The 25,169-nt window shown below is 41.0% G+C and overlaps 1 protein-coding gene across 14 annotated transcripts in view; it reads right to left on the bottom strand.

Moving 5' to 3' along the window:
- fryl (furry homolog, like) overlaps positions 1 to 25,169 on the bottom strand; it is a 74,458-nt gene that overhangs the window by 4,820 nt on the left and 44,469 nt on the right. For 7 of the 14 annotated variants that reach the window (XM_080297810.1, XM_080297811.1, XM_080297805.1 and 4 more), the window contains 37 exons: positions 24,896 to 25,103; positions 24,523 to 24,647; positions 24,383 to 24,440; positions 24,193 to 24,284; positions 23,935 to 24,107; positions 23,657 to 23,817; positions 23,455 to 23,565; positions 22,259 to 22,413; positions 22,075 to 22,174; positions 21,804 to 21,972; positions 21,060 to 21,328; positions 20,733 to 20,873; positions 20,476 to 20,644; positions 20,289 to 20,373; positions 19,701 to 19,813; positions 19,459 to 19,609; positions 19,270 to 19,373; positions 18,931 to 19,113; positions 18,223 to 18,424; positions 17,756 to 17,877; positions 17,488 to 17,675; positions 16,429 to 16,523; positions 15,707 to 16,311; positions 15,244 to 15,512; positions 15,023 to 15,163; positions 14,006 to 14,206; positions 13,752 to 13,913; positions 13,226 to 13,336; positions 12,905 to 13,081; positions 12,022 to 12,222; positions 9,358 to 9,558; positions 7,137 to 7,543; positions 4,175 to 4,382; positions 3,872 to 4,021; positions 3,329 to 3,427; positions 2,573 to 2,641; positions 231 to 248 (listed from right to left, as the gene is read on the bottom strand). In XM_080297810.1, the coding sequence (XP_080153936.1) occupies positions 231 to 248; positions 2,573 to 2,641; positions 3,329 to 3,427; positions 3,872 to 4,021; positions 4,175 to 4,382; positions 7,137 to 7,543; positions 9,358 to 9,558; positions 12,022 to 12,222; positions 12,905 to 13,081; positions 13,226 to 13,336; positions 13,752 to 13,913; positions 14,006 to 14,206; positions 15,023 to 15,163; positions 15,244 to 15,512; positions 15,707 to 16,311; positions 16,429 to 16,523; positions 17,488 to 17,675; positions 17,756 to 17,877; positions 18,223 to 18,424; positions 18,931 to 19,113; positions 19,270 to 19,373; positions 19,459 to 19,609; positions 19,701 to 19,813; positions 20,289 to 20,373; positions 20,476 to 20,644; positions 20,733 to 20,873; positions 21,060 to 21,328; positions 21,804 to 21,972; positions 22,075 to 22,174; positions 22,259 to 22,413; positions 23,455 to 23,565; positions 23,657 to 23,817; positions 23,935 to 24,107; positions 24,193 to 24,284; positions 24,383 to 24,440; positions 24,523 to 24,647; positions 24,896 to 25,103 (6,193 nt within the window). The remainder of the gene's footprint in view (positions 1 to 230; positions 249 to 2,572; positions 2,642 to 3,328; positions 3,428 to 3,871; positions 4,022 to 4,174; positions 4,383 to 7,136; positions 7,544 to 9,357; positions 9,559 to 12,021; positions 12,223 to 12,904; positions 13,082 to 13,225; positions 13,337 to 13,751; positions 13,914 to 14,005; positions 14,207 to 15,022; positions 15,164 to 15,243; positions 15,513 to 15,706; positions 16,312 to 16,428; positions 16,524 to 17,487; positions 17,676 to 17,755; positions 17,878 to 18,222; positions 18,425 to 18,930; positions 19,114 to 19,269; positions 19,374 to 19,458; positions 19,610 to 19,700; positions 19,814 to 20,288; positions 20,374 to 20,475; positions 20,645 to 20,732; positions 20,874 to 21,059; positions 21,329 to 21,803; positions 21,973 to 22,074; positions 22,175 to 22,258; positions 22,414 to 23,454; positions 23,566 to 23,656; positions 23,818 to 23,934; positions 24,108 to 24,192; positions 24,285 to 24,382; positions 24,441 to 24,522; positions 24,648 to 24,895; positions 25,104 to 25,169) is intronic. The other 7 variants (XM_080297807.1, XM_026158874.2, XM_026158883.2 and 4 more) reach the window with 5 other exon arrangements.

Raw genomic sequence — 25,169 nt, 5'->3', positions numbered from 1 at the left:
AATCAGTGCAACAAGCAAACAGAAAAAAATGCAAACAGGATAACACGGTACGTTATGATTGGGTGGGTGGATGAAGAGGTTGAGCTGGGTTACATGACCAATCAAGCAGAAACATAGACAGAGAAATGGGTGGGGGTAGAACACAGTCTGTTTCTGCACAGAAAGATGAGATGTCAGTGTTTTGTCCGGTTGGCAGCATTATTTAAGTCTATAATATGAGAACCACTTACTGCTAGATTTTCCATTTGCTAAGCAAGAAGGTGAGCAGGTCACACACACAAACAAACAAACAAAACAGAAGGAGAGAAAGACCAAGAATTAGTGAGCTTTAACATGACAGCTGAGACACAGTGACCTGACGAGCAGGAGCAGTGCTTTATCATCTTCCCTTCACACGGGTCAGATAATGTGAGCTCACGTCAGCAGTAACAGAAACCCTTATTCTGAAAAGGTGAACAACAGCATGTGCGATGACGGGCAGAAAAGACACGGTGGCTACGCAGAGAGGAAGGAGGAGGCAGTGAAAGACCTCTGGATACTTCTGATTGAAAACAGAGCGTCAGTTTAACCCAAGGTAACATCTGTGTGAATGTCAAACACAGAGGGAGCTCCGCAGATCTGTCCAAGGAGCTCGGTGTAAGAGAAACCTACAGACTAAGACGTGCAGTGAGAGATCATGCAAATACATCAAGGGTACAAACTCTGTCTTAAATCTTACATTTTTGAATTGAGGAAAAAAGTCTAAAAAAGTCCATCTGAAGTCATAGTTGCAATTATGTTGTTGAAGACAAAAGTTATTTACACATCTTCTTTAAATCTACTGTTAACATGTTTATCACCCAAAGCTATAAAAAATGGTTGCTGGCAAATTGTTAGAAACACTTCTTGCCCTCAGGGTTTATGTTTAACTGGCAGCTGACAGCGCCACTGCCACAGCAGTACAGAAATGTTACTTAAAGAATTTTTTTCCTCTGCTTGCCTTTCACAATAAAAGAAAAGCTGTTCCCCTATATCTCAAGTGGTCCCCACAGAAGATGAACCTGCATGTTTGATTTGGCACAGACATTATCCCGGATGTCGTTCAGGATGCAAACCTTAGATTTACCTGCATGAGGAGTACGCTAAATTGAACCGTCGATCTTTCATGTGTGTAATGTAAACCTTATGTAAGATATAGCTTTGTTTTTCCTTCCCACTGTTGTCAAGGGCTGCTCATAGGGCACCGTCTGATTGTTAGGGTTTTGTCTCTATAATTGTAGAGTGTGTTTACCTTGCAATATATAAAGCCCCTTAAAACAACTGCTATTTTGATTTGGCGCCACATATATAAAACTACGGCACTAGTTAAATGAAAGATCAAACATAATCTCAGTTTACCACCAAATAAACAGAATGACTGGAAAATGTTTGAATAAACTGCATAGAGAGGCTGTTACAGAAGTTCTTAATTATTCATTAAGCTAATTATTATCAGTAAGTACAATTTAAGGTAATCATTAACAACTCATGATTACATCAAACTTCCTTCAAAAGTGTCCTTAAAAGCACAGACAGGCCTAAATGAGTGCACTGTAATAGAAGAAATAAAACTCAAAAATAAAATTAATTTGCAGATGTCATGCAACTGTGTTTTAATGCAACACTAGCACTGTTAGTAACACTGTTACTAGAAATGTAACAAGAATTTTGCACATTTTCACAGGCATGTAACACAAATGGGATTTCCAGCGCATATCAGGCAGCAACTGGGAGGCTGAGCACTGGTAGCTGACTGAGACACAGGGCCATTTAATGGGAATGGAAAGTGCTGTTTGTGGTATTGAGGAATTAAAGCTCATTGAAACCTAAATGACTGTACTGATACATTCACATGCCTTTAATATGCTGCAGCTGAAGACCTAATTAGTGTAACGGCACATTAACGTCTCGGGTTTGATATGAACCTAAGTTTTGTAATCATGGTTTGACTCAAAATGATTAGCTGGTATGCTTTCTTCGCGCTGTGAGAACAACGACTGGTATAATTAGCGGATATGCGGGCCAAAAATTGAATTTCCTTAACGGAGATAAAATAAGTGAATAAAAAACTAAATCTTCAATCATCTTTACATGTTCATGGTTATCAAAGGCATTTAAGGAAATGTGATGCCGCCTTTTCTCTTTACATTGTTTACTCACATGCAACCAAAGCATGCTTGTACATAAATCCCTTAGTGCACTGCTGACAGTAACTGTTTAGCTCATAGCTAAATGTTCTACTTTGTGTACATGTTTCATTGATAAATAAATTTATCATTGCATTTTTACTAATAAGTAACTTGTAACATTATCCTGTATCCGCAGGAAAGCTGGTGCAGGTTCTCGCTTCTTTTAAACCAACATGGTTTTCTTAAAGAGATGCGCTTTGACTGGCTTGACAACACTTCGTTAATGTCTCTAATGTCTGTAATGCTGTGTAATTTCAGTTGGACGTTACCGATTCAGCTGCAGTGCAACACTTTCAAAAGTCAAACCGGTGAATAAGTATGACAAACAAATTCATGCATTGTAAAGTAAAAGTGTTCATCCCTACCTGTGCATGAGTATTGGGTCGCTGGCTGCTGTCTTTGTCCCCGAATGTTTTCCTGCAGTTCTCGAGCCACTGCGTAAACAGGCAGGAGACAAAACAGGAGAGAAAAACATAAAAGGCTTAGAGGAAGGAGAGAAACTTGGAAACAGAGGCATTTACAAGGCTTTTTTTTTTACCCCATGGACATATGCATCTACATTTGTGTGTGTACATAATAAAAGGAGGAGATTTAATATGTGCGTTGTATTTAGCGAATTAAAGAAGGCCTGTTCCAGAGCATCCAGAGTATCTAGCCCTCCAGGGAACATTGCAGTCTCATTCAATTAGCGCCCCTGCATCCCAGAGCTCTCTGCAATCTCATCTCTTTTTTCCCCTCCCTTTTCCTCCCAGCTCCAACCCCTCACAGCCTCTCCCGCCTGGCCTTCTGTAACTGATTTAGGAGAGCTGAGGGTTATTTTTATCCCTTCAGCATGGTTTCTCACTGGTGATGCAGACACTAACGGCAGCTGAATGTACTCATACTGAACACTGATTCAGTGTCTGCAGCTGCTGATGAGACAGACTGGGCTTATCGTGTGCAACATCAGCTATTCGTCTTTATGTTCTCCTGGCTTTTTGCAGTGAAACTGCATAGAGATGAAAACCACTTTACGTGTTTTAAAAATAAAGAGGATGTGAAACAACATGTCTGGTGGGAAAAGGTTCCACAAGGATAAAGAGGCAGAGATGTGGATGTGGAGAAAGATAAAGATGGCTTACACGCTCTGCTGCTTCTCTCTTGGCGTTGTAGGTGTCCAAGTGTTCCTGCAACTCCAGCACACTAAACTTCAGAGTCTCCAACAGTCCACAAGAGACCAGCTACAACAACACAGGACACCACACATATTAAGCCACAAAAACATCCACTACATACACATAATGGCCCCAAGGCCTCGTGTTAGTGTTAGCTGGTCTCTCCTGAATGACAAATTGGTTTTCATTTGCTTTGACTGTGTTGCCGTTACCACAAATTTAAGCCACAGCCAGTTTTAATATGGTACCTATTCTTCTTTCACTTGTTGTACATAAAAATTAGATTAGATATTTTTTTGCTGTGTTGACTTCCCTTCTCATTTTTATCATAAATAAACTGGGCATAACAAAACTACACAAAAATATCTACACCAGGACACACACACACTCAGCACGACATAAACCATTTATATAAAATAATCCAGCCGTGTAACTGCTACAGCATTACTGGAGTCTCGCTTTATCAGATGCATCAGAATGATTACAGACAAGCATGCGGGCCAGCCTCACCGTCTCTGCATCCAGCAACACAGTGGGACACTGCGAGCGAGACGTCATGACTTCCAAGGAGCTAAGGAACTGATTACCCATTCGTTGGAGCCTTTCCCCGAGAAAGCGAACAGATGCATGTGTAATGGAGCCAAACTTTCTCTGAATACTCTGGAAAAACACACACACAAAAAAGAAAACAAAGTAAGATCATTCGGAAATAAGCTTACTTGTACACAAGATGAAACAGATAAGGAGCAGTCCTATCAGTCAAAACTGCAAGAACATAAAAAAAAAACCCCAAAAAATGTGGTACACATTTACCTGAAAGAGTCGGGAAAACACGTGGAAAGTATAAACAGCCGAGGACCCATCTGTGTCTGACAACATCTGGTTGACATGGCAACGCCAAGCATCCTCGTCATTGTCATAGGCAACTGGCTGGAATGCAGCCAGGATGGCAGAGAGGAAGGGCGAAGGGGGCGGAGAGGCCTGAATCTCTGGGAAGCCATCTGCGTCACCTTCATCTTGGCTAAAACACACACGGGGGCCAATAAGCAGTCAGACATGTTATACCACCCCCCCCCCCCTTTCACTGAAGGACAAAAGTAAACATACACACGCGCATGTCGTCACTCGCAGCAAGTAAACAACCTCACATTGCTGCATCTCTGCCTCCCTCACTGAAAATTCTGCTGCAGTGCAACGAGAGCTAAAATCTGCTGCAGTGCTCTCACAATAACAGCGATTAGCATTTTAGCATTACACAGACGTGTCTGTTTCTCTCTCGCTCTCTCACACACACAGACGCACACAGATACTCACAGGCCTGTGGGACCAAACAGCCTGAAGAAGCAGACAGAATATAAGTATCTAAAGCCTGCGCTGCCGAGCGCTGCAACGGACACTGTCTCTGTCCTCATCCTAACTACCGCTTCTCTTTCCCGTACTCTCTCCCCTCGTCTGCAGCTCCACTGTTAGCAGCACTAGCGCACTGCACTCATCCCACACAGGACTGCAGAGAGGTCTATACAAGCTAGGCATTTACACATACTGACTCACACACACACACGCACGCACACACACAGTACTGCAAGCAGAGCCAGCTCCCAACCCACTGAGGTAAAACGTTGCCGAGTTGTTTCATTTTACTCTCTCCCACTCACATAAATCCTCATGCACAGACACCTACACTAACTGGTTAGTGTCCTGCTGTTTTCAGTCACTCTAAGCTACTCACACAATTGCTTTCCATGCATGCGTGTCTCTGTTAATTGAAAGAACTTCAGTACAGTTACACATGGAGGCGAGTGAGTCTCTATTTTCTAGTTTGTTCAGCAGTGCTTCTTAATATTGCTTTAGAGCAGTTTAAAGCCCTGACTTTACAACTGTCCTCCAATCAGATTTGGCCCACCTTGAAGTGTTAGGAATGAACTGAAGCCTGCCAACACACGCATAGTTCTGATAGGCCACGCCAAGAAAGAAATTAGCTATCACACCATCTAAATCATGTCAAAGAAGTTAGATTAGTCATGCACTGTAGATTAGTCCATATCTTCTTCAGCCACACCTAAACTAGTCTACAATTAAAATGAAAGGTCAGCTGTTTTACTTTAATACATTTTTAAATGGGAGCTGTCTGACACAGTCTTCTTAAATGGACAGTTCCATTACTTATTAGTAAAAGGTCATTTGTAAAAACCATCTAAAAATTAAAGATTTTTAGACTGTGTGAAATTAAAATAAAACCAACTGTACAATGACTTGATGAGCTATCAGTCAGTTGCTCAGCAAATTGGTATAAATTCCACCATTTATTCAAACACAAAAGGAAATTAAAACTGCATGTCTTTGCATGTCTAAATGTCTCTTATCGATCAATATTTGCTTTTTGGGTTTCAGGTAAAAGGTGATTTACATGATACTGGCAAAACTGGCACAAAAGCCATCCAGCATTTTCTCAGATCTTCTCAAATTCTTTAATACAGTGGTATGAATTAGAGATGGCACGATACCACTTTTTAATGTCCGATACAATATCATTAATTTGGATATCTGCCGATACCGATATGAATCCGATATAGCTTATTTTGTAATCAATAAAACTGTTTTTTATGAATATCTTGCTGCATTTTGTATAAGTTCATACTCAAGTTTTAAAAAACAAGAGACTGAAGCTATGCTGTTATACCTGTATGCAAAAAATACACTCCACCCAAAACATTTTATAGTTTAGCAACACTGATCAATCTAATAAATTTAAACCTATACCATCCTCCCTATTCTGGTATTTTAAAGAGTACTTACCTACCTAACTAAGAGGGTTGCCAACTCCCAGCAAAAATATTAAGGGAACCACCCCCCCGCCCTTAATCGATGTAATCAACTTTAATTTAATTCAAGTGTAAAACAAATGCACAGAAATCAATTATTTTTCTATAATAATTAAACAGAACTGCAGACTGAAAAATATTTCTTTGTGCCCCCCTTTCCCAGTTAATTCCCTACCTGGCCCGTGATAAAACTTTGCTAGACCCGCCCCTGCACAGTTACCAGCCGTAAGCTACATAGAAAAGGATCCTGGTGTTATTTGTCTCTCAGAAACAGTTCATAACTTCCCTTCAACTCATTCATGTCACCTAAAAGTTAAACCCGTTTCTCCATCACCTTTTCAGCTCTGATGATTCAGTAAGGACGTCTCCTGGTTTCATATACATGTGTCCCTCTCACTACATATCCAAATGGATATCATGACCAGCAGCTTTTACAGCTGTGGCTCGGAGAGGGAGGGGGAGTGAGAACGTGTTGGAATGAGAGAAGTAGATGCAACTGCGCAGCAAAGACAGAATAACTCCAGCTTTGTGCCTATTTTTTTTAAATTCTAGCTGAAGTAAGGGACAAATCGCTTCCTTTTCACCTTAATATGGAACTCCGATGGCCAGTCCAGCTGTGGCTCAATATATCAGTTGTTAAGCTTAACGTGGAAATACTATGCAAACATTCAGAGATGAACTTAAGACTCTTGCTTTACTTCTCTCGGAGGTCTGTCTCGCAGACAACAGCCGCTCTATCACGTGACACACACTGCTCCGATGCGCCGAGCTGGGTTACGCCATGTAGCGCGTTTTGTGAGGTGATTTTGTGATACTTTGGATCAGATTACATTTTTTATTTCTCTCCGATATCCGATCCGGTAATTTACGTCAGTATCGGACCGATACCAATACGTAATATCGGCTCGGTCCATCTCTAGTATGAATACAAAGAAAGACTCCGAAACACCTACCTGGACATCCCAGAGAAGTCCGCCTCTTCCTCCTCACAGCGCTCATCCAGCTCTTTCAGCGCCTGTGTCACATCTTCTTCCCACACAGACCCACAGGTGCTGTCTGGATCTGGATCTGCATCCTGCTTCGTCTCTGATGCCAGACAAAGAGGCAGCACCGTTTGGGACTCGTCCTCACAAAGGAGCCCTGGTGGTGTGTCTATGGCCGGCGGGGGAGGGGGGGCTGGATCCAAGTCCTCCTGAGGGTCTTGAGTCTCCTGGTGATCCTGAGCATCCTGAGGGTCCCGTGAGTCTGGGAGGTCACACATCTCTTGGGGGTCAGAGGGCAAAGGAGGGGCGCTGCAAAACCCTGTGTCCTCGCTCACGCTGCTGCTCAGCTCGTCAGCCGCCGTCATGCTTATAGCATCCTGTAACATCAAAGCAGAAGGGGGGCTCAGCATGGCAGGTCCTTTCACATTACAAAACATCCATTAAAATAATATTTTTATTTCAACAGTGGCCGCCAACACTGATACATAAAACACAGATTCACAGTTGAGCCTCTCGTAAAACTTGAATTAAGACCACTGTAGCCTATTCTCAAAGCTCACAGCTTTAATTACACAAGTGGGACTTTTAACTTTGTACCTTTTGCACTATCCAGTTTCTCTGAAATTGCTCTAGATGTCATGTCATAAGCTAATGTCTATTTAAAAAAAAAAAAAAAGATCACCCAGTATTTATCACAAAAATGCCACTGAAAATTTGACGTCACTGCTAACAGAACAGCAACGTCGCCTGTCAGGGAGTGACAGGCCCACAAATGAATTAAATTAATCGGTGGTGACTCATAACATCTACATGACAACTGATTTATAGACAACTGCATAACTACAGAAACAACTAATGGACTGAATTAGCAACCTAACAAATGAACCAAGTCATTGTAATAAATTGTAGGCAGACATCAAGCCAGGCCATAATTTATAGAAAACATTAGTATTACAAGCATCTAACTGACTCATATGTAAAAGGAGGACATGCCGATACATAGTTGGTAGACGCGCTAATAGGAGAGAGCGATATGTTCCTATGTGCTGATATGCTGAAGATGGCACAGGGGTATTCTAATTAAGAGGTCTTTGCTTTTTTTCCTTTTTGTTTTTCCTTTCTTTATTATTCAAAGTCCAGTGCATTAGGGATACTGTGCATGGCAGACAGCCAGTACATCACAGAGACAGCAGCTATATTACAGAAAGCTTTTAGAAGTGGTCATGGCCATCCCGGAGGGAATGAGCAAGACTATTGATGGTTTTATCTAGAGCTCATTACACTAAGAGCTGGGGCTGTGACGGGGGAGATGTCCTTGGGATGATATTGAGACCACTTGCTTGGTTGTGTTCCTAAAAGTTACAGAGGTCACTGAGGGATAGATAGGGGAACCTGATAGAGAACTGTTTTGCACTATACACACCAATGAATTTAGTGGTTATTCATATTATATGGATATAAAGCTGAAATATGTTAAACTTCAAAATGCCATGTACATGCAAATGCAAATCAGAACAAAATGATATACTTACCATTGTTAGTGGAAGTGATAAATGTCAGTAGCAGTAAATACAGAAGGCAAGCTATGGCATGTTAATATCATAGCAAATTTCATTGGCTAGCTTTTGAGTTAACTGCACTTGTAAAACTAAGACACCACTTATAAAGGACTCATACTCACACATGCATCTGCCGAGGATTAAGGAGCTGGTGTCTCTTTCACAAGTTTTTAAATGGAGGATTTAGTTGGAAGGGTCAGTTGCTGTGTTATTGTAGGTGAGGTGAGCAGTAACAGCTGACCTGAGGTGAGCTTTAATTTTTTAACCATTCCCAAAATCATACAATCAAGCCCCACTACTATTAAGGCTGCAAGAGCTACACAGTTAAGACTTCAGCAACCATGCAGAGCAAAGTAACAAAGAAAGAGCAAGAAGCAGCAGAAGCAGCAAACACAAACATGCACACACACGCGCATATATAGATCTTAACCCGACAGCAGCCAGACAGTCCCTCAGAACCAGCACTTTTACTCCATCCTGTCCAAAACCCCCTAAAGGTAGCTGATCGTTTGTCTAAATGACAGATAGGCCAACAAATACAGCAAAAGCAGATACGAAATGAACGAAAAGAAAAAGGCAGGCTAAAAAGCACCCGAGCACCACAGTTTATTGTTGCTCCTGATTCATCGCACCTCAGGCAGCTGACTGCTGGTGCTGTCTGAGTGGGTCATCTCCAACATGGGACTATCCAGTCGAGGGAGGGAAGGTGCAGAGGGCAGAGTGGGCAGGACAGTTGCCTCCTCCGTCATGGCACTGCTGGAGGACTCTTGGGACTGCTGCAAAGAATCCACATGGTTGGATGCAGTGTCATCCGTAGCAGAATCACTGTTGAGCTGGAAAAGAGAAACATGAACTGTTTGGCTTTTTTGCTGAGGGATGTATGAACACAATAGAGTATGATGTAAACCTTTATTACAAGTGTACTAATGCCTTAAGCCCTACTATTTCAAAACCTGAAGTGGACAACGGTTACTTAGGAAGGTCATTCAAAGAGGTACCTCAATAATAACATAATGGTCTTGAGAAGTTGCCTAAAGAGTTTGGAAAGAAGACGACTGGACTTGTTTAATCATGAGGTATTGTGGAGATACAGAAATTCTTTTATTGCTGCCATATAATCTGCATCATTATAATTGCATTAATAACATTCTTTACAGCATTATTTCATCTAATAATATTTCTCACAGTATTGATATTGCATTAAAGTTGTTTATTGAAGATGTTCATTTGAGGATCCTTCCATTATGTTCACTTTTATTACAGGTACGGCCAGAAGTATTTCATACACATTGCATAGTATTTGTGCTCATTAAGAGTTGTTGCTTAGTCTACAGACGGTCTTAAGCTTTGTGAAGCGCGACGTCTTCACAATCTATTGTGTTAAAGACTAGAGCATAGAAGGATAACTGCAATACATGCTTACAATACACATATAATCTAGAAATGTGCCAGGCCTGAGGCCTTAATTCATTTAGCTTCTAACTGCATTTTAGTCTACTTGGTAACAGATGACCGGAGTCAATAACCAGCCCTCGGAGAACCTGAAGGCTTGAAGTTATTACCTTGTTTGGAAGCTGTTATAGAAATGAGAAGTTCTATGTCTGTTTATAGCCATCTAAGATGTACCATTTACTGTAACTAACGGCTTTAACCTATTTTTGCCTAGGAGGGGCGGGTACCTCACTGCTTTAAAAGTGTTCACAATATGTATTTTTGTCAGAAGACATATGCGGATTTTTTCTCTCCTGTGTGTTAATAAACTCATCGTTTGACTGCACTCTTCTGGGCCTCCGTGGTTTGTGTCACTGCTCTACATTGATTGATTCCGCAACAGTATAAATACATGGAAAGAGGCCGTTTTAGGCTATAAGATTCTGTGTGTACTCAGTGAAAAATATTATTGTTACAAAACAAAAAATAATGGTCTTCAGCTTTGGAATAAAACAGTTTGAAAAACCTGTCTCACAAAAAAATAATAAAAGACAATAATAACAGGCAATTTTCTATAGGATTTTTCCCCATATGATTTCCACCAATTGATTATTGATTTCCCCCCCAAAAACCAATCACTTTGCAGTGGGATAACCATATTTACAAAATATAAAGTGACTTTAACATTTATTTTTCAAATACTGATCCTACCAATTACTCATACATTAGTCTACCCATTTAATCACTGAATTATTTAATCAGAGGTCCAGAATTAGTGCTGATTACAAGTTCTCGCTTTGGCACAACTGGTTTCTGTATGTATGTTAATTTACGTACGTAGTGTAAGCAGTAAAGTAATACTGCAAACTTAAATTAAGTCACTGCATGTGCTGAGATATCCCCAAATATCTTTATGAAATGCAGTAAAACAATCTCATTTGAGTATTTTCATAATAAACGAAATTAGATCATCAACATAAAGCAATAACATTTTAATCTTAGTAAAACAGACACGCCTACAGATTAACTTTTGACAACTTAAAACAACATCACCCCCGTTTCTTTATCAAGCAGAGCATGTTTAGTCATTTTAGTCATTACTGCATCTTCAAAAAAAAATTGGCTTCAGGCATCAGACCATGCTAGTATCAATAACATCAATGAATTTTATGAGCAGGTTAGCTCATTCAAAATTCTAGGGAAATAACACAGAAATACTGCATGCTCATTTTTCTAGTGTGTAATATTGTATGACTACAAAGTCTCGGGGCAAATGTCCACTAAAGCCAAAAGCTCATTCTCTCACCGTGCACTACCAAGACCAAGAAGAGCAGAAGAAGAGAGAAAGAAAACATCTGTATTAGACTGAGGACCTACATCCGATAATTATTAGCGTAATTAGCAGATGTAGATAAAGGCCTTGCTGGGAAAGCCAAAGAAAACAAAGAAGAGTTAAAGAAAGGCAGCCAAACTGTTAAACAATGCAAAAGAAACATGCTGGGTTTAAATATTTGATTCATTTTATATGTAAAGATTTTTATTCAGAAAAATTTCTAATAAGTTTACAAAAAGTGTCCTACACTGCACTTACCAATCGTAGATTTAAAGGTCTAGGAAACAATGAAAGCATTGGTCTTAAAGCTAGAGGGAGTGGGCTGAGATTTAAAAAGGGATTCTACCACCAGCGAAGAAGCAAGCGTGTAGCTCCTGTCCGCACTGGAAGGAGGTCCAGCATAGTATGCGCGCGCACACACACACACACACACACACACACACACACACACACGCGCACACCATGCCAGCGGGCTGTGTGGGGAGCATGGTGGCTGGGTTGGGTGGGGGACCCTGATTAGAGTGAGACTTACAAGGCCAGAGCGGGTGAGAATCTGGCTAGCGCTCAATACCTCCTCCTCAGACGATTCGTCTGTGTCCTCGTGGTTGGTGAGGTTGAGGCTTGGCGTGCTGCCCGTGTATTGGCACTCCTGCAGAGACGGCGTGTCCCCTTTGTCCATGCTCTCCAGGGAGCGACGCCGCACACCCCAGTTGAAGTTGTCCATGCTCTCCCCCTGCAGGACAACCAAGTAAACGGCAATGAGAAATGTGGGAAAAATGATATTATCTGGGTTAGATATTACAAAACAAGCAAACAAAGAACAACACAAATGCAAAATACACAACTTAAAAAAATAAGACACTCATGTGATTGAGCGGACGACGTAATTTTGTCCATGGGATGGTAAATGATGCAATGATCTACAACTATAAAGGGTTCACAACAACAGGAGCGATGATTTGAAATCAAAAGGTGGTACTGCACTTTACTGGATGACAAAGGGAGACACCAGGGCACTGAAAAGAACAACATATCTCAGTAGCTTTCTTGGCTTCAGACTTACCTGCAGCTCCTTGTGGCAAGAGAAGAGAAGGAATATGTATGTTAGTAGACTTAAGAAGGACATAAAAGTTTTCTACTACAGTAGTAGGACAAGTAAGGCAATTTTAACAAACAAGACATTAATGTTAATCTGTCAAACATCTACTACAGTATGGTCAACAGAAATGATGAAGAGTGACTGAACAGAGCACAGAAGTTCAAGTTCCCTACACTACATACAACTAGAAAACCTTTAACCTTTCTGAGCAGTCCCTTTCCACCTATAAGTTCCTTTAAATTACCACCTTTTTATTATGAGAAACGTATCATTTTCCCCCTCATACAGGTGGGGCCATTTGAATGTGCTTTCTCACCTCAGCATCCTCCAGCTCCACATCTAAGAAGTCAAAGTCCTTAAAGACTCCAAACTGCTGCTCACTGCCTGTATCCTCTCCCTGCAACTCCTCCTCTCTGACGGCCTCCTCCACTGTGGGGATAAGACTGGTCTGCTGGTCTGCAGAGTCCAGGTCCTCATTGGATGAGAATACCACCTGCACGGAATGTCAGAAAATTAAATACAATTTTTATCAATCCATCATCATCATCTCAGAAGTCCAAATTAATCCAATTCTAACACCACCACAAAGACAGCCTCGAAGCAGAAGCATTGCTCATGTCAGTGATTTTACAGAGACCTTATCTGAAGCTTTAGAGTAGGAGAGGAGTCTTACAGATGGATTTTTTGGGATGCCCGATTCTGGACCACATAGAGATAGGACATTCATCAGCCTCTCTCTGGTTCTTCTCTGTAATAAGAAGACATGCAAGATGAGAAAATGACAAGCTGACCAGGTCAAAATTCTTTTAGATGGTCTTTTAACAAAAACAGAACTCACATCTACAGGCAACGCAATGAGAGTGAAATATGTTAATGATAGCAACAGACTGATCAGACTCACATGTGTTTGGCTTTTGTTTGCTTACAAAATACTATTACAACTGCTTAAAATTAGCCAGTATGCATGTAGTAAAAGTAATTATTTTTATGGCTGTGTGTGTAAAATAAATTGTCATGATTTAATTATTTTGTTGAGCTTCTTTTCTAGACACGTTAAGCTCGTTAAAGACAGATCATAGCTCAGGTCCGGTGTTGCGTCACTTTGAGTAGAGGCTGCTTCAAAACTCAAGGTTTGGATGATTTGTGTCAGTCTGAGAAGGTACCTGAGAGAGTTGTGGCCTCTTCCAGCTTACTTGGACCAGCCCATTGGAATTAGATCCAGATGATGTAGAGGAGGTACTTCTTGTGACAGCAATCACCTGTGGCTTTCCATTCCTGCCTGCTGCAGTACGCTGATCCCCATATTTATGCCCGATTATTGGTGTCTATAGAGTCAAATAATGCAGATTAGAGATAAAAATCAAAAGGTAAATCAATATGGTGAACATAGTAAACTTAAGGAAAGTAGGACACCAACCTCTGAGATGTCAAAGTGGAAGTCCAGAGTCTTCCCAGGCAGCTCTTTGGAAGAGTTGTTGAATATGCGCGTGAAGGCAATTTCTGGTGAGCTGCAGGACTCAGAACTGTAGGAGCGTTGCACATCTTCTGGAACAACAAGGCTGGCTGAACGGGATACAACCAACTTCAAAATGTTTTGGGCCTCTTTCCAATGTGGGCTCTGTAAAAAAAACAAAAAACAATGCAGAAATATAACGAAGCCACTGTGAGGAAGCAAGCTGTGTAGGTGTTTCTGAGGAATTTATGAATGTGAAAGGGCATTTCGGGTCCCAACCAGCTACTATTCATATGGCTTATAGTCATATTGGTAGAATGAGAAAGGAGGCTTAACACAAAAAGCTTGCAGTTCACATCAGTGCACATATGCTAAAAATCTCAATATGCACAAATACAATGTTTCTTTTTGTGGAATGCACAAAAGAAAACACTGACAGTAAGCTAGGATGGCCAAAAGTAGCTTAAGGCAGCCCTGGGTCAAATCTGGAAAAAAACAGGCTTCATAAATAGGTGTAATATAGCATCAAAATACCTCTTTACAGTGACCCTGAAACACACGTTATTCTTTCTTAGTCTCAACTGTGCTGCTATTTATAGAGCAGGACACCCCAGTATTTATTCACGTCAGACTAAATGTGAAAATATGCTGTTCTGAGTATGAAACACACACACTCACTCACACACACACCCTCTTACTAAACATAAGGCACACTGCATATGGATGGCTGGTGCTTTGGTGATTTTCTTGCCAACCACACGGGAGACCCTGGCTGATCCAGCAATAAAACTCTCATTCAGGCATATGTTGTCTGATAAAAAGCAAATCCCACAAAATAAATGCTTCTTGTTGCAGTAGACATAATCGCACACTTTACAATTAGCAGCAAGAGAAATTCAATGAGACCTCCATAATGCATTCCTCTTTTGACCCAAACCCTAAAGTCGGTCTGTCAGGCTGTCGAGTGACGTCAAGGCTCACCTGAACATATTTGCCAATGATCTTCATGATCTCAAGGTTGAACTGTTTGACAGGAGCTGCTGACAGGTCAATATGACTCAGCAAGCTATAGATGATCTGTAACAAGGACTGCTGCATGCTGGGAAGACCCTTCTCTAGCAGCTGATGGAGACAGAAATGGATACATTTGTTATTTGTCCATCTGTGACCAACATAAGAAGTGTGACCTTTTTCTCATATACCTCAGCCAAGTAAGTGACCAGATTCAAAGTTTTCTCTGCAAAGGCATCATGGAGGTAACGACAGACCACGTTGATCCAGTTGGTGTAGTCGCGGGAGTAGCTGTGTGTGCTGTAAAGGCTCATCATATGGGCCAGGTTAGACAGTGTGGCCGACTTCTCATCCGCACACACTTTGGCGATCTTATCGGCTGTCTCCTTACAGAAAGGAGTGGGGTTGTCAAAGTGCTGGATGAGATGCGGCAGGAGGCACAGGATGTTCAGAGGAAAACCTGCAGGCATGAAGTAAAAGTCTAACCTTAAAAATGTAAATCAATACGAATAAATAGAACTGGGCTAGGATGAGTTTTCTTAGGTCAATATGGGTTTATGAACAAGTCACAGTTCTAACTAAAGACAGTCTCTTTTATTCATTTCAGATTTTAAAAACTAAATGATTTAAAACTGTAAAAAAGTCATTAGTTACCTGCTACTTGTGAAGGGTCTACCAGTGTTTGTCTGGAGACACTGATGAGCTTACTGAGCAGGTGGATGGTTAGCTCCTGAGTAGCAGCAGAAGTGAAGCCCTTCAGGAAGAGTTGCAGCAGACCAGGGAAGTTGTACCACTTCAGCTTGTTTTGGACAGTCTCCAGACGTTCTCGGCTGTCCGCACGATCCAGGGGCAGCTGGCTCAGCAGCTTGTTGAGCAGTCGCAGAGCCAGCAAGTACTCAAACTCGTAGTCTGACTCGAGCAATGACACGGCGATCCAGAATACCGTGGCCATCAGATTTGAAGGGTCCACAGGTGGCATAGAGTCCCCTCCTGGACTTCCTGGACCTCCTCTGCTTAGTGATGATAAGCTCCGTGTGCGAGCCAGGTTTGCATAGCTGCCACCAAGTCGGTCAGCAATGTCCAGGGTGTTACTCCGACGCCTGTCAGCTTTTCGTTCACCCATCATCAGGCTGGCTCGAAGAGAGTTGCTGCGAGTGTGGACATAATGTAACAGACCACTACTGTTCATATTCAGCTGGCCTGTGCTTTTCCTGTTGGCAGCAAACTTGGCCCCCAACAAGTGGTCGTGGGTGGAGGTTCTGTGGAAAGAAATGGCAGAATTTTGTACATAGCTATTGCGAAATGTGTCAGGATGTTAGTTAAAGTAAGAAGAATTCAAACATTAAAATAATAAAGCTACCAATGAGAGGACTTACTGTGCTAAGGCAGTGAGGAGATCATAGTTTTTCACTGTGTCTGCTAGTGTGTCAATGCCAGACTCCAGCGTCAGGAGAAGCTCAATGACAAAGCCCTGAGGAGAAAAAGTAGGAGAGGTCAGCTCGTCAGAAAGAATTCACAGATAACAGCGAGTTAACACATAGCATCTATGTTTTTCTACAGAAACAACTCACAGGCCTGTTTTCCAGTTTGATGCAACACGTTTACTATATATTTTTGGCACATGATGTGCTTGACGATACAAAGAGTGGCCCTGGGAAAGTAAACTAAACCTAAACCATTGGGAAAATAATTTGATCACATTATGTTACTGCAGTCACCCCTCATCAAATGTAAAAGCATAACAAGATAAGAAGGTCGCTTCTTCATCAATAGTATTCATGCTTTCTTTAAACCTTTGTCTGTCCTCAAACATTAACTAAAAATGATATACTGATAGTAACTTTCTGTGCAGATGCTGTTAAACAAGAACTGGTTAACTATTTCTGTAGGAACAGGCTTTGCACACCTCTCATAAACACATAAAAGACAGAAAATTAACCTATTTTTCTTTTTGAGGTATGGATCTCCCCACACATATGAATGACTTAAATGCTGTTCTCACACTCAGTGCAGCTACTTTCATTGATTATAGTGGAAGTGCAATGCTGCAGCACAGATTCTGCAAATGCGCCATGTGTGAGGAATTCAGTGCAGCCACAGGGTAAAGGACACTGGTCTATGCATAGCCGCTGTATCACTGTTATACATTAAGTGTCAAAATCATGATGCTAAATGTGTGAATTTTACTGGCAAAGTGGCTTTAAAACCAAACAAAATGAAACCACACGCAATTTAAACAATGAACATTTGACGTTTTGCCATGTCCTATTAAAAACCTCATTCTATGCAATATTTTGCTGTAACACAAGCAGGAATGTTTTTAATAACTGAATGATCATGTGGTCAAATTAAATATAACCTTTAAAATGTTGTTTCATGTTATGCATTTTGACATTGCAGGTAAAAGACCAGACTTTTGCTAAAAATGTTCTGACCTGAGCTTCCTCTCCAGGGTCTCCTACAGTCTCAACCAACCGAGACAAAATGTCAGACAGTGTGGCAGGAGTCAGAGGTTGTTTGAGTGCCCTGAAAATCTGGAAAGAGCGACCGGCATAGTGGCGAGAAGAACAAGATAGAGCTGACCTTAAAGCTACTTCACTCAGCAATGAGTCCAATTGGAAACCTGAAAGGATACACAAGCACAAACAGGTAAATATGACAAAAGCACCTAATAAATATCAAGTGGCTGTGAACCCTACAGACCTGTCTGGGAATGCTTGAAGACTGTCACCACATGTCTGACAAAAGCACTCAGCTGTTCAGCGCTCTTAATGTTGGAGTTCTTAGGTGACACATCCTCGTGATTCCAGAGCGGACCGCGTTTTCTACAATATACAAATAAACACGCATGAACAAATGACCTGAAACACTATCAAAACCTTTAGTGTTATCACACCAAGCAAAGAAACTAACTCCAAAAATCAAACCCATGCAAATCAAAGTACCCCAGTCCTTTTAGACACTGCTGGAAGCATGAAAGCAAATCATTGTACACAATGAGTAACATCTAACAATGTGTTCATAGAAATGCCTACTAAACATGTGAGGTTATATATATTTTTCTAAATGCTAAAAAAGACAGTTTTTGCCAGCAGCAGGTAGTGACACGCATAAATGTCATACATTTCTGGGAAAGTGTTCTTTCTTTTTTTTTTAAAGTCTCTTCTCACCTTGAAGTTATGAACTCAATCAGAGCTTTGGCCTTCTCGTCATGTTCAACAGTGACATCTACTTCACTTAGAAGCGTGGGGGAGAGGTGGGACACAGCACTGGCCCCTGCACCAAGGCTTATACTGGACGACGTCGAGCTCGAGCTGAGGCCAGAGTCTGTCATCGGTGATGGCTGACAATCTGGCAAAAGCTCCTGTATTCCTATAGGAACAAATTGCAAACACATTGTCAGTTTTTCTGCTAGCATTTTACCAGCCAGGTGGCTAGCTTGGGCTAAACACAATTAAAGGTACAGTTGCTAATAATATAAGCAGACCATAAGTTGGTGTCCAAAAGTGAAGGTAGGCTAAATGATTTCTGTATAAAAATATGATTCACTGCTCTCCTTTTTGTATAGACACACATTACTTTATCTTAATTTCTGAATTAGAAAATAATAGGGTCTTTTTCAGGGAACCTTTTTCTATGGAACAATGATATTGTGTAAATCTGTCTATATGTGGGCAGGAGGTTGCTGCCACCCAGTGGTCAAGTTTGGCACTACACGTATATGTGTCCTGTTCCCTGTCCTGTTGTTTTCCCCTCATTTCAAAATAACTAAAAAGCAATTCCACAGCTGATAGCGAATCCGCACATGTTCCACTATAAAACAGCGATTCTCATTATTATTGCTCTCTTCCAGTTCTTGTTTCTGTAGCAGAACTAACCTGTGAGGTTGAACTCTTGAGCTACAGGCTTTACAGTCAGGACCCTTGGATCATTGTAGTCTCTGTTGCGTAAAAGCACCATAGCAACAGACTGAACACTGCTATTTGCACCCTGAACTATGAGCAAGTGAAGCAGCAGGCGTTTGCAGTGCTCATAGACCTCTGGGTGCTGGTGATCTAAACCTGAGAAAGACACAAAAGATAAAGACATTTGACATCATTCAACTGGAATTTATAGACCTAGTAAAGGGTTTTTTATGCAAAAATCCAAATATGCCTAAAACATTTTGCCTTAATGTATACAAACATATAAAACAGCACAAAAAGAAAGCAATTTACCTAAGAAAACTGCGTGTAGCAGGAGTTGTAGGTAGGCACTCCATTCTACTTTGACCCCATGGTCAACAATGAGGTCTGTGAGTAGGATGACTGCAATGTTACATCTGAAAAACAGAAAAAGTGTACTGGATTATAAAAAGAACTCAACACTGCAATGCTTTGTGAGACAAAAAGTGGACTTTGGTATACCTGTGGAGAGGTACAGCAGGTGTGTTTGTCTCTGGCAAATAGTCCACAAGAGGGGACCAGCAGCCTCCTGTTGGTGGGAAGGGAAGAGGCTCTGGCTGATTGTGATCCATCACTTTTAATCGCCAGTTAGCATAAAGCGGCATGGAGTCACCTGGAAAATAGAGAAGATTAGCAGGCATGGTAGTGGGTGGTATAAAAAAAATGTAGTGGTGAGTATGGAGAAGAAAAGATTTCCTGCTCACTCTTCTCATCTTCATAGGAGCCTCCAGAGCTGCTGCTGTAACGAGATTCCAGACGGTGGTGGTGGCGGTTCAGGTTGCTATTCAGACCACTGTAGATATCCAGGTGTGTGCAACTGTATAACAAACATGCATGTTTAGAAGGACAATGCCACTTTTCCTTCACTAAAACGTTTAATTCATCAAGCCACAGATTGAATACAAAAGAAGGATGCAGCCTGAGGGCCTATATAATAAAACCATTGAAAGTCCTTTAAACCTGTATTTATTTAGGGCGTATAATCAAGTGGCAAAAAGACTCTACAGGAGTCTGAGAAAACGATCTAACTGCTCAGTTCATGATCCCAGTAAAACATTTACTATGGTTGTATGTTTTAGTTTTAGTTAATACAGCATTTTAGTTATTTAGTGGAGTATCTTTGTCCACCATTATAAAAATTGGTTAATTTTTGTTTAAACTCCTGAATGGATGTACATGTGCTTTTTCGTGTCTTCAGCATAAAATATGACTGAACTGACATAGACATTTGTGTTTTTCCTATACTTATACCATCTAATAATAACAGAGCATTGCAGTTTTCTATTTTGTACCTGTCATCCATGTTTGAGTCTTTCATCTTGCTGTCATGATGAGCATCATTTCCTGGCACCATGGTATTGCTGCTGGAGGTTGTTCCTGAGAAAGCAGACATTAAACATTTGTCTCCTGGCACCAGAAACATAGCATATGACCTCTTGGCCTAAGCTGTGAACTTGGGCATTTATAATGCTCATTAACCTGAGGTGACTGAAGGAATCTTGTAACTGGAGCTGATGCGATAATAAGGGGGGTTGTCCATGTGAGTGACAGCTGAGCTGACAGGATCAGTCAACTCAAGCTCACACATCAACTCCTCCAGCAGCTGCATAGTCTTATCTCTGCCCAAGAAAACCACCACTCGTTTCACCTGAGGACACGCATAACATGAGGCGAAAGGTCATGAAGATTAAGTATCAGACACAAGGAAATGGCACATTGAGTGTGCTGCAACTTACATAGGGCAAGAGGCTGGGGTCACTGCTGACTCCAGACATACTGATGAGGAAGTGAAGAATGATTTTGAGGTTCTTTGGCCAACTATCTGCTAGTGTAGTCCAGACATTCTCGATCTCTGACAACGCAAACTCATCACCATACTGTTAAAAAAAATATAATAGTTTAATGATAAATGAACTTGCCCAACCAGCTTTTTAAGATGTAGATGTGTAGATCAGAATCAGAATCAGAAAGGGTTTTTATTGCCAAATGTTGAGCAGGTTTACAACATTATGAAATTGCTGCGGTACTTAGTGCAAACATAGATGGTATGTTAGCTGTGTCACCTTAGCGGTCATGAACATGAGGTTGTTTAGCACCATGGTTGTAGCACGAGGGGATCCCCAGCCCTCTCCACGGAGCCAGCGACGGCTATTGACCATCATAATTTCTCGGTCTTTCACATCCTCATCATCCTCGCCACTGCAGCAGTCCTCTGGTCGTCGTGGAGTTGGTTTGAAGTCAACAAGCTCCACATTATTCATCCAAGGTAGGAGGTAGTGCAACATTACTTGACGACCACCAGGATGTGCTGTCTGGATACGCTGACTCACCTCTGCAGTGTGGATAGTACAAACAAAGACATTAACACAGGGGTGTCAAACTCCTTACAGTCACGAGCCACATATGGCTCAATTAAAAGCTGAAGTGGGGGTAAAAGTATAATTTTCAGTGGGAAAAAGATAACTTTTTAAGTGTCATAGGCAGTTACCAGAGTGGCTAGGATGCCATTTGAATGAACTTAGCTATAATACTAAATATAATACAAATGAAAAAAGGACCTTGAATGGAAATATACAGCCGAATTTGAATGGGAAAATCGTGCTTATCTCCCCAAAAAGTCAATCAACAGCAAAAACAGAAACCATATTAGCCGACTATCAAGTTTTATGAGTAAAAATCTTTTGTCATAAAAATAAAAAAAAGACCTAAAATAACTGGTTTCACAGTCAAAGGAAAGTGAGATATTTCAGTTAACGGAATACTTATCATATTACATTGATGTGTATTCATTCAGCAATGTAGCAAACCTGAGAAGATGGGCAAAGTGAGCTCTGGGTAAGTCCTTGCAAGCTCCTCAGACAGCTGGTAGTAAGACACAGAGTAGAGGTGTGGCAGCGGTGAGGGAGGGGTCAGGATGCCATCAGTCCGCTGAATCTCCAATTTGTGGGCATAACGGAAAAGCTTGGGCTCTAGGATCTGCATCACACAAAGAACCACAGATTATTAAATTAATGATTAAAGACCCAATTTTTTCTTTTTTGGGCATCTACAGTATGTGTAGGACAAAGAAATTCTGACCTGTAACAGCTGCATGGACAGTTCATAGATTTCCCTGGAAGAGTCAGCCGCCTTGAACAGAATCAGGTTGAGCAGCACCACAGTGTCAAACTGGTAATCCCTAAAAGAAATATAACACATACGGTATTTAATCACAAGTAGGTGGAACCTTAAAAAATGACATAAAGATGGCACCATGTGGTACCTGTTGTGAAAGACATTGGCAATGGCCCTAAAGCAGCCGGCAGCTACACGACGGGAGCCAGTGTAGCAGCGGTCCACAGCCCAGAACATGAGGTTGCTCTGGTCTGGATTCAGTTCTAGTAGCAACATCACAGCCTCACAACCCAGCTGGTGAACCTAAAGGAAACCACACAGCAACCGTTAAGAATCTCTCCTTCAGTCTACAAAACTCTGTTGAGTTTTACACATAACTTCTTAATATCAAATGAAAAATACCCAGTATTAGAGTTATGAGACTGAGGTTTGCTGTTAACTGCAGAAAACTAATATATACTTTACAACAGCATAACTATAATTAAAACTTTTAAGAATTTGAGAATTAATCAGATCACTTTAACCTACCATTTCATTTTAACTAAGTGCAAGTCATTTATTGAATGTAGACCTATAAACATTTAGCAGGGCTTTGTTGCAGTACTTCTGAACACCACTGTGTGGTGCTAGTGTCAAATGAAGTAAATGTGTGCTACATAACTTTGACCTCATGAAGTCTTGCGTCACAGACTAACCTCCTGCTATCTGTGAGAAAACATCACCACTCATGCTTGGTGACTGGTCATAATACTGGGATTTTGTGGTGTGACATTTATTTAATGACCAGAGACATAATTATTATACTTTAAAAGTAATTAGCTAACATTTAACCTTATAAATATGTAGTGCATATATAAACTTGATTTAAATAGCTAATATAAAGTTTAACTGGATTATAAAAGGCATGATTAAGCTTAGGTTTCACCCACTGTTTAGGTTCAGGAGGAAACGATTGTGGTTTGAAATATGAGGAGATGGCATTCAGACTTGTTTCACTATTGCCACCATGCTTGAGTCACAGGTCTGACACTGAAGGAAACTTTTTGCATAGATCTGAGACACCAGTGGTTTTGACATAACAGCAGTAGTAATGAAACCTTCCTTACAAAATGTCTTTTATGAGCTACCCTGCAAAACACATTAGTTTAAATAATGCAAATTATTTTTATTACACAAACTCATTACATAAACATGGATTTTATAACATTACCCATTATAAAAAAATATTATTATTGAGAGTTTTATTGCTAAAGTTTAATTACTTGTGGATTTACCACTTGTTAATGATAGTTAAGTGATACAGTTTTAGTTAGAATAGATTCAAAATGGCAGAATTTCTCTGACCTTCTTGTCCTGAGAATCCAGGATATTGTCCAGCCACTTGTAGAGGTAGCCATCAGAGGAGAGCCCTACATTGTCAGCTACAGGTCCACAACATAACACTGCAGACATGGCCTGGAACAAACAAAAAAGTTTGCTGGTTATCAGTAAATGCATGACACAGTATGTAAAAAGCAGATTTTCTTGAAATTTTTAGATGTTGAACCTTTAGTGCACAGTACTGATGGCGGTTGATCTGGATATTTCTGTCACTGTAACGATCCAAGGGTGTGAACATAATGCTGAAGGGCCCAGCCCAGTGACTGAACAGCATGAACAGACTGTGTCTCAGTGATTGCTGGGGGAAGATGGTCCTCCTCTGGTTCACTGAAGATAATAAGTAAAGAAATTGATACACAAGGTTAAACTGAGAAAAATTGCTTAAAACAAATGCTTACTTTGTATGCTTACTTTATAAGCATTTGTCTTAATTAAGAGATATACCTGGGACATTCTGAATGATGTTGGCCACAAGCGCGCTGAAGTGACAGCGAATGTCCTTCAGAGTGTCCGAGTCTTTGTCATTCTCAGCCTCGAGCAATTGCCTGGTCAGATCAACATACTCGAGCAGCGTACTATTCAGAGAATGGCTCTCTGAATCCAACCCTCCACTTGCCCTGTAAAAAGAAAAGTTTATAAACTGCATATATAAAAATAAATTCCTAATCATGTGGTGACTCTAGATGTTTGAGGATTACATACACTTGACTGATGACACCAGCATCAGCAAGTAGCTCAAATATCCGGACCAGCTGGACCCTGAGGATGTCACGACGCCTGCGTCGCTTCATGTTCTGCAGAGTAAAGAATATTTGAACTCAGTAAAGTGTGTTTCTATGCACACAGAAGAAATACAGAAAACATTTTCAAACCATCAATGAAGGGCACTTACTTCAGGTCTTCTCTCTAGAGCTTCCTTTATGATGGAATTTAGCTCCTCCATCAATTCTCTGCACAAGAAAACAATATATGTAAGCCATTAAAAAGTCTTTATAATTCTAAAAATGTATAGCAGAGTATAGTGCTCATTACCTGAAGACCATGGGGTTGGTCCTGCCAAGCCCCAGCACAAGAGACTCGGTGATGTCCATGCTCTCAGAGCGCATCATTGGAACAATGTGTTTGAAAAGTGAGGAGGGGGACGGAGTGCCAACAATCTGTTAACACACAGAGCAGAAATGTAAGGCTTAAGTGTTGCAATAAATTATTCAAAATCCTCTAATTTTTTACGGCTGTCAGATTTTTATGTGGCTAGTGTGCTGTTATCATTTGAGACTGTCATACTTGCATTGTGAGTGAATTTCATTATTTCATCCTTTGTGCAAAAGCTCCTAACCTTTCATTTTAAAATATTTATGAATGTGTGTGAAAACCTGGCATAGAGTGTTGCTTATGAAATTGCCACCTTTGAATCATAACTGTAGCCGCTGTCCGGCGTGGACGCCAGCGTCTCAGGCGGGGAGCAGCGGACGGAGCCAGAGGTGGAGGATGAAGAAGACATGGAAGGGGAGGGAGAGGCAGAGCTGCAGCAGAGAATCAGGTAGTTCCTCCAAAGACCAATGTAGGAGTCACTGCTGTTCAGACTGTTGACCTTCTTTGCATTGATGGGGCTACTGCAGGTGGATATTCAGTAAAAACAAGAGATAAATTTTATGTTGAGGGTCAACATAAAATGCAGC

This window comes from Astatotilapia calliptera, chromosome 23 (genome assembly GCF_964374335.1).
Source record: "Astatotilapia calliptera chromosome 23, fAstCal68.1, whole genome shotgun sequence".
Classification (NCBI taxonomy): Eukaryota; Metazoa; Chordata; class Actinopteri; order Cichliformes; family Cichlidae; genus Astatotilapia; species Astatotilapia calliptera.
This window is presented reverse-complemented; position numbering and strand designations above follow the sequence as displayed.